General features: G+C 45.8%; 1 protein-coding gene across 1 annotated transcript; it reads left to right on the forward strand.

Moving 5' to 3' along the window:
• Positions 1-5,070: 5,070 nt before the first annotated feature.
• Positions 5,071-6,027, forward strand: LOC146358097 (olfactory receptor 5J3-like). Its single transcript, XM_084829114.1, has one exon. It carries the CDS (start codon positions 5,071-5,073, stop codon positions 6,025-6,027), a length of 957 nt encoding a protein of 318 aa, XP_084685240.1.
• Positions 6,028-9,471: the final 3,444 nt, after the last annotated feature.

The raw sequence follows: 9,471 nt of genomic DNA on the forward strand, positions 1-9,471 counted from the left end.
GTTAACAAGGGCGACAACTTTAATAATGTTTAACCCTAATATAAAGGAGAGCCACAGTTCATAAGACTGTGCAGACACTTTTTGCTGCAGCAGGAGACAGGTAACTACTTCTTCCTGCCACCTAGATCATGGGGAGTCCAACACAGCCATGAATGTTGGAGCAGTGTTATGCCTGCCTCCGTCCCCTCTGGCCATCCCTTTTCAGTGTTGAGGAAGGCTCTGCTGAGACACTATTCCCCAAACCCCACAACTCCTTCACACGGGCTTCTTATGGTGTTATTCCTCATTTGTGGTATTTCCCACATGTAATACACACCATCGCTGTCCTGCAGCAGCTGTCCCACACCTTCCCCGTTTTCCTTGTGATATTTCTGTACTCGGAAAATGCGGTAATATTTGCAGCTGCGCAATGGATCTGCTACCACCCACCCATGTATTGCTGACTTCGCGCTACAACACACTTCATGTTGGTGGATATTGGGCAGTGCAGTGTTGACATCACCTAGTGACAACCATGAGGTGGGATTGTCACCCTCCTGCACCTCTCTTGACCTCCAGCCCCTTTGCCATTCAGCTCCTGGGAACAACATTGGGAATGTCTTAAGTGCAGCATACCAGCATTCCACTAGTACAACATGGCAAAGCCTGCTACTGCTCCAGACACCCGCAATGTTGCAAACCCTTTCCACTCAATCCCCTCTCCCCCGGTGTAAACTCAAAGGAGAGAAGTGTTACTGCTTGCTTTTACAAGGACAATACTGACTTGTGCAGGAGGGGGGGAGCAGACTTGTGAAGTTGCAAACATACTATGGATTGTATATAGAAGTTGCCGCAGTAAGGATTGGAGGCAGCGGAAGTGGAGAGGGGAGGCAAAGAAGTTGAAATGGAAAAGTACGTGCCAAGCAGGGGGAGGGGCTAGCCCAGAGGGGGTGGGCAGAGGGCATACAACACTGCTGACGTCTGCTAACATCCTGCCAGGCTTTGTCCAGACTTTTATGCAGTAAAAGAAAAACCCGCTGTGTAAAGAACCGCTTTAAATCCCTCAAAGAATCCGGAAGCAGAAGCCCCAGTAAGTTACAGGATAAAAAGCCCGGTGTGGTGAAGCCCTGAGAGTATGACGCAGGCAAGCTCCGCAGGGACATCTTTCCCCACCCCAACTCCCATAGCCCTGAGTGGCAGGTCTATGGGGCCAGAGGCCAGTATCCAATGGTAACCAGCTGCACGCAGCCAGTCCCACCCATTCTGTTGTGCAAGGAGCCCCCAGCACTTCCGGGAGCAACCTGAAGCAAGCAGAAACGCTCATTTCTGGAAGAGGCAGGTCAGCAGAACTCACATTGGTGGGGCTGGCTGCACATGGAATGGAAGCGGCAGTGAGCCCCATGCATGCATAAGCAGGATTGGATACTGCCCATTATCCCCTTTCACCTTGCGGCACCTCCAGAAATTCACCACTTCCTCTGTCTTTCTTCTTCTTCCTGTACTGTTCTGTCATTGTGACCAATGGCCTTATACCAACAAATTCCCATGGCCTTTCAGGCTAGGGATGATGGGAATTGTAGTCCAACACAGCTGAAGTGTTGGGGAATGCTGCTGTATACTTGAGACAGGATGGGCAGTTAGTGCAGGGTGTGGTTCATTCATTAGTGACTGGAGTTGTACTCCAACATATCTACAGGTCCAGGGGTGGTCCACCTCGTGGCAATTCGGGCCACTTGGGACCCGCAGATTCCTCCAGAGCCCTGCTGTGTCTGCCACTGTTAGCAGAGTGGCTCTCCAGCTTTCTAAAAAACACGATACGCTAATGGTGGCTGCTCTTAGGCTATCACAGGAAAATTACAGCCGTAAATGGCGTGTTTTACGCCATTTGCAGCTGTAAAGTACTTGTTTTAAATTTTAGGTAAAAAAATATTTTTACCTAAATTGCAGGTGTTTGCGGCTGTATTTATGTGAAAGAAAGTGCTTTACAGCCGCAAATGGTGTAGAATGTGCCATTTATGGCTGTAATTTTCCTGTGATAAGCTAATGGCGGGTGCTATTAGAGTATTGCGTTTCTTAGAAATCTGCAGAGATGCCCCACGGGAACTCTTCCGGATGTGAAGGTGAGTGCGGCCAGTCTGCTGCAGACTCTGGAGAATGGATTCTTTGGAATCTGGCCTCATCAGAGTCCACGGTGGATTTCTCCAGCATCCGTATTAGAGACTTTGAGCTCCAACTGCCTCCACACTAGGGAAGTACGGATTTTGTTAAATCCATTCCATCTGTTGTTCATGGATGGTCAGGCGTCTTTCATTCCATCATCCAGTCACTGATGGAACATGATTTTTTTTTTTAACCAGAATGCCATTCTACTTGCACTAAATTGCATTACCTCTAAGGTCCAATTGCATTAATGCACACTAGTACTAATACAAATTAACAGAAATCCCCCCCACCCCCAAGTGAAAAACCAGTCTGCAAATCCTCAGAATCCGTGAGACTAGGAAAAAGCTGATCTGCAGGTCAGATTCATAGGAATCAAACTCATTTGAATCTGTTGCAGGGTTCTTTGAAATCCTTACTCCACCCACCATTGTCCCTACCACCGCTTTGGAGTAGGGATGTGCGGACTGTGTAAAATCCACCCTATATGTGTTTTGCAGATTGTCAGGAGCCTTTTGTTCCATCATCCACCCCCACGGATGGATTTGATTTTTTTCTTTTGTCACATGGAAAAATACGGAAATATTTACGTAAATATTTACGTAAGTATTTACATAAGTATTTACATAATTTACTTCATACAGGCCAGGGTAATTTTACATAATTTACCTCAGTACATCACATTTCATGTATTGTCCCCCATTCCATTCAAAGTTTCCTCAGCAGAAACTTACATATTTTCCTACAGATTTATATGCATAATTTTTGGGAAATTAAAAAAATCATCCGAAAGTCCACGGACTCCACACAGCCGGGGGGGGGGGGCGTGCTCCACAGTAGATTCTGCAGGTTGGATTCTTAGAAATTCGAGCTCTTTTCAATCCATCTCGAATTTAGGGATGTCAGAGAATTTCTCCACGAATCTCGGGGAGGCCAAATGCCAGCGCATTCGGCCCCCGGAAATTGGTGGAGAAACGGTCTGCCACCAGGACGGGACTTACCTTGTGCGAATGTCCCTGGCGGTGGCGGCTCCCGGTGGTGGTTCAGCAGCGGTTTGGCGGCGGTTCGGCGGCGGTTCGGCGGCAGCAACTGCAGCGGCCGGTCTTCCGACTGGCTGTTGCCACCGCCATTTCCAAGTAAAATAATAATTAAAAAAAAACATAATAGGCTACATAAAGATTTACATAGCCTATCACGGCTAGATTTTTAAAAAACACCATGATAGGCTACGTAAATGTTTACGTAGCCTATCATGGCTGACTTTGAAAAAAAAAAAAAGTGCGTACGCAAATGGCAGTGCCCATGGGCGCAGCCGTTTGCATTCCTTATTTTGGCACGTGTAGTCTACGTAAACATTTACGTACACTACGGCGAAAATAAGGGCAACGCAAATAGTGTTGCCCTTATTTTCACCGTAGTCTACGTGAATGTTTACGTAGACTACACGTGCCAAAATAAGGAATGCAAATGGTGGCGCCCATGGGCGCCGCCATTTTCGTACATGCTTTTTTTTTTCAAAGTCAGCCGTGATAGGCTACGTAAACATTTACATAGCCTATCATGGCTGACTGCAGGCCAGGGACGCAAACGGCGGCGGCTACAGCCGCCGCCATTTGCATCCCGGCAGGACTCGAGGTTTCGCGGCCGGAGAGATGGGGCGCCTCCCCCCCCAGCCAGAATTTCGGCGGGGAGGGACGAGGCGCCTCCCCCCCGGCCAGAATTTCTGGGGGAGGGATGGAGCACCTCCCCCCCACCGCGAAGCAAGCTTCGGGATCAGGTAAGTGACTTTCGTCCATCCCTACTCGAATTTCTCCAGCATCCCTACTTTGGAATATAATGAATAAAAGAATTAATTATACTGAATATTGAAAAGAAATAATAAATAAAATGCTATGAATAATATATTCAGGGTAATGTTTCAGATCAATTACCCTTTTTTTTAGCAGCATACCACTGGGAGAACCTTTAATTGCCCTTTTGGTGCATTAGGGATGTTTATGAAAATTTCATATGATCTAATCCAGTTCTCTGGATATAAAGCACCTTCACTTCATGATTGAGTTTTGAAGCTATTGGATGTGTTCCTTTCCTTCTCAAAGGTACGTTTCATTGCATTACAATATTCTCTCTGAGATTTGGCTCTTCTTGAGATTAGCTCAATATTCTTTGTAGCCCAGCCTATATAACCAAACACGAGAATGAGTTAAGCTGGTCAATTTTATTCATGGCTCTTTGGGATACCCTTCGAGGGACCATAGAATTGCACCCCCAGGAAATAAATCTTCAGTTAAGAACACACTCCAGACTAACTCACATGAGTGTGACCAAATCTATACATCATTTTAAAACTTATCTTTAATTATACTATAGCCTCAAAAGGGAACTAAAGCTACAACTTCTCATAATTCTATGGCCTCACTAAGAAGTAAATATATTATGTCACTTGAATGCTTAGACCCGAAGAAAAACTAATTCAGTTCTTTTCTTCACAGCGGTTAACAAAAGAATATTTATCTTCCTTCAGTTCATACATGCTTCCTTGCCCTAGGACTGGTGGCTCAATACTTAAATAATTATTCTTCTTAATAATTCTTGAATTGTTCAATTCATATCCATATCATAAGTTTGTTCAAATTTGCCAGAAGAGGTCTGTGTGGGAGGAGAATGGAATTAACTAGCTGTCCAGATGAAAGGCATAAATTCACTTCTGAAAAAACTCGAGTCCAGTACAAAAGAGATATCAAGTTGGTATCAATGGGACACCACAATGCCCCCACTCTGATCTATACTACTAAAACTCATACAAGTCAGCCCTGGAAGCGAAGGGAAAGGATGTTGAAAAAGGTGACAACAACTCTGCTGATTCAAATTCCACAATGCGGTGTTTGTTTCTTTGTTTTAAAAATTGCTTCTCCCCACAGGAAAGCCGAAATGAAACCAATGGCTAGAGCAAATTACACGATAGTGACCAACTTCATTCTCCTTGGCCTAACAGAACATCTGGAGATGCGGCTTCCACTCTTTGTGGTGTTTCTAGTCATCTATTTTGTTACTCTGGTGGGGAATCTTGGAATGATAGTATTAATTTGGATGGATCCCCAGCTGCATACCCCAATGTACTTTTTCCTCAGCAGCCTGTCCTTCTTAGATGCCTGCTATTCCACCACCATCACACCTAACATGTTGGTGAACTTTTTAGTGGGCCACAAAACCATCCCTTATGCTGACTGCATTGCACAATATTTTTTCTTTGCCATCTTTGCCACCACTGAGTTATTTCTACTGGCTGCTATGGCATATGATCGGTATGTGGCCATCTGCAATCCTTTGCTCTATACTTCTGTTATGACTAAGAGGCTTTGCACAAGTTTGATAGTGGGATCATACCTCTGGGGTACTGTGAACTCTATGATTCACACTAGTGGATTGTTGAGATTGTCTTTTTGTGGCCCCAGTGTCATCAATCACTTTTTCTGTGATCTTACACCCCTCTTGAAACTGGCTTGCAATGATATCTACATAAATGAAATGTTGATATTCACTGTTGGCAGCTTGTTTGAAATGAGCACCTTGCTGATCATTATCCTCTCTTATATATTCATAATTTTAGCTGTACTAAGGATTCGCTCAGCTGAGGGGAGGCATAAAGCATTTTCCACATGTGCCTCTCATCTCACAGCAGTTGCTATCTACCACGGGACCATCCTCTTCATGTACTTCAGGCCCAGTTCTAGCTATTTGCTTGACACAGACAAAATAGCCTCCGTGTTTTACACAGTGATAATACCCATGTTGAATCCTTTGATCTACAGCCTGAGGAACAAGGATGTAAAATGTGCTCTAGGAAAGGTGATTGGGAGAAAAGTGTCTTCTCAGTCAATATCTTAAGCAAGTTACCAAGCATGGGTGGAAAAAATTGCCCCAGTTCTAAGGCATGGCCTTCACAAGGACATGTATCAACTGAGCATATTACAAGGACTTTTCTAAACCTATATTGTTAGGTTTTCTAAACCTATATTGTTATATCAATAGAATAATAAATCCATAGCAAATACACTTTATTCCATCCCACCACAGGTACCACAAAGTTCATAGTCTATTGACAGAGACTGATGTGTTGTATATAGCACTGGTTCAAGGGGTGTTTCTGGCCCTCATCTGCAAACCTCACCCCAGTGGCAGTGAGGCTGTCAGACAATGTTTTCTGCCATTTGGAGCAGTGTATGTCATGTCTTTGTTTAAGGAAGTAACTTGAGGGAGTGGGAACCACCTCCTAAGTCTTATTAACCCCAGTAACATTTCCAGAAAGCCCCCAATATATCTCCCTCACACCTTCCTGGTGGATGAAGGTCTGGCAAAGATAGGGAAGAGACTTTTGACCAGCCCTAGAAAATACACAGTGAACATAATATGATTGTAGGTACAATAATATTATGTGAGAAGGGAAGTACTTTTTATAGATATTCCTCTTTGGAGGAATAGCTTCCCTCTAGAGAAAAATGATGTTGGCATTCATACTAAGCACATTTAGATAAGATCCGAAACAGACTGAATTAAGCTGCTTGAACACTTCGCTCATCTACAAGGTTCCCTGCTGTCCTCTGCCCCTGTCACCTGTCTCCATGAGCCATTGGCCTTGGAACCATCTTGGAATATTGTAAGTGGGTCTGCACGCACATGTGTAGCTGTCAAAATAAACAAACATGGCATCGTACTTGACTCACTCTCTTCCTTGAGCTGCTTCATGGGACCTTGTTTTTCACATGACAGCTGTACTTGTTGCCACAGATCAGTTGTCACAGACAGGGCTGCTGTGCCAACGATTTGGACTGACCCCTGCATCTGGGCCTTTAAAGAAAAGTTTCATCTGCAGCAATTATCTCCAAGAAGGGCGGGGGGAATCAGCGGATCACACTGCTGTTAAAGCACAAGAGTTCGCCATCCTAGTGGCAGAGTGTTGCTTTCATGTGAGCACTCAGCTTGTTCATGCAAGTAGGTTGACCAAGTAATAAAATATCTGTGGTGCCTGAGTACATGAAGGGGCAGGGGTCAGCTTACTTACATTCATCATAACTTCTGAACAGAACTTACATGCGTATACAATACAAACTGCAAACATGTAGGACCTGCCCATGCAATCTTTTTTACTAATTCCCTCAAACTTGCCCATAGGCATTTAGTCATCATGAATATGTTGCCTGAAAAGGGCCAGAGGGCTAATGCTGGTAGCCCCAAAGGTTGGACTGTAGCATTTATCTTTTGCTGGACTAGAGCATCTTGCTGGACTGTAGGATGTCAGAGTCCAGGCAGGGTATCCCACTCTGAAATGTTCCCCCACTATAAACGCTCCCTGGACATTCAAAACAAGCATGTCAGGGTAAATGTTCCCTCTGACATTCTACTTTTTATGTTTAAGTACTCAGGAGTATTTAGGAGAACCTTGGATCTCCACCTGCCATATGAAACTATACAGCCCATCATTAAAAACATTGGCTGCATTTGGACATAATGCTAAGCCATATTTCTTTTTAATTGTGGTTTGTTGAAGAACTCAGGTTAGTGCTCACAGATGATCCAAACAAGCCATCGTTTGTTTCCCCTAATGTAGGTTTGTTGGCTATAAAGCTCACCATGCCACAACTGCCTTGTGAAGTAGGCCAGTTGTGCACACTTCGGATTGGCAGGTTTCTGCTGCCACCCCCTTTCCCCTCTAGTCCTGGGTAGGGGTGCACGAAAGTCACTTACCTGGTCTCGCAGCTTGCTTCGCGGTGGGGGGGAGGTGCTTCGCTGCTCCCCCCGAAGTTCAGGCCGGGGGGGGAGGCTTCCCTCCTCACCCGGCCGAAATTCAGGCCGGGGGGGAGGCTTCCCGCCTCGCCCGGCCGAAATTCAGGCCGGGGAGAAGCGCCCCGTCTCCCCGGCCGCGAACTTCAAAAGAAAAAAAAAAAGCCCCTGTGATAGGCTACGTAACGATTAACGTAGCCTATCATGGCTAGATCTGCAAAGTCAGCCGTGATAGGCTACATTAATCGTCAAGTAGCCTATCACGGGTGACTTTGAAAAAAAAAAAAAGCGCGTACGCAAATGGCGGCCCCCATAGGGAGCCGCCATTCGCGTTCCTTATTTGGTCCCTGTAGTCTACGTAAAGATTTACGTAGACTACGGCGAAAATAAGGGCAACGCTATTTGCGTTGTCCTTATTTTCTCCGTAGTCTACGTAAATCTTTACGTAGACTACAGGGACCAAATAAGGAACGCGAATGGCGGCTCCCTATGGGGGCTGCCATTAGCCGTACGCGCTTTTTTTTTTAAAGTCACCCGTGATAGGCTATGTGATGATTAACGTAGCCTATCACGGCTGACTTTGGAAATCTAGCCGTGATAGGCTACGTTAATCATTACGTAGCCTATCACAGGGGCGTTTGTTTTTTTTTTACTTTGCTTGTAATGGTGGCGGCGGCAGCTGGTCGAAAGACCGACTGCTGCCCCCGCCCCTGACGAAGACCTGCCGAACCACCGCCGGGGCCCGCCGCCAGGAGGGACATTCGTGAAAGGTAAGTCCCATCCCGGGGGGGGGGGGCGGGGGCGGAGAAGTTCTCCCCAAACAGCCTTCGGAGGACCGAATGCGTTGGCGCTTGGCCCCCCGAAGTTTCGGGGAGAAATTCTCCCCCATCCCTAGTCCTGGGTACGGGAGCCCTACAGTTATGAGCTAGTTATCTGCCTGGGGAGAAGGTGGCAACTATCTGAGATCTCCCATTACCATAGGCACGCAGCCTGCTTTCCTCTTACTTCCTCTTGGGAGCAAATAGGTAACTGCAGGTAGGTGAGTCCAAGTGGCTATGCAGATGGGAAGAGAAACTGGTCTTCTGGGATCATCAGGACTTCACACTCAGAACCAAGCTGAAAGAAGGTATTTATTAAAGTAACATAATAAGAGACAAAAAAAGGAAAGCAGAATGGATACTTGAAAATAAATGGTAAAAAGCTTGCTAACCTACACTAAACTCTTAGAGGTAAAATACTCATACCACAGAGGTCAACCGGAGAGTTGCAACACATGCAGTATCTTCAGATGTTCAAAGAATGAGGTGATCAGAGGGCCCAGAGGGACATAGGAATAAAGTACCATAGTCCACGTTTATTAAGCCTGGCCAGGGTGAGCAAGGGTGACTGCCCAGCCAGATTCACCAATCAGAGGAGCGGCACTTAAGCAGGAAGACCCTCTTTGCACCTTTTGGGCTAGGGAATGGGGCTAGAAAAGTGTTGAAGGGAGATGGCTTTAGCATGACTTGATATATCAAAAGGCTTCCTGATTTGTGGAGCTGAAAGCCTCAG

Source organism: Heloderma suspectum, chromosome 1 (assembly GCF_057233095.1).
Source record: "Heloderma suspectum isolate Gila_16-S chromosome 1, 16-S_ref, whole genome shotgun sequence".
In the NCBI taxonomy this organism is placed as follows: Eukaryota; Metazoa; Chordata; class Lepidosauria; order Squamata; family Helodermatidae; genus Heloderma; species Heloderma suspectum.

Coding starts and splice junctions, on each gene's coding strand:
- LOC146358097 (XM_084829114.1), top strand. CDS start 5,071: ATGAAACCAATGGCTAGAGCAAATTACACGATAGTGACCAACTTCATT.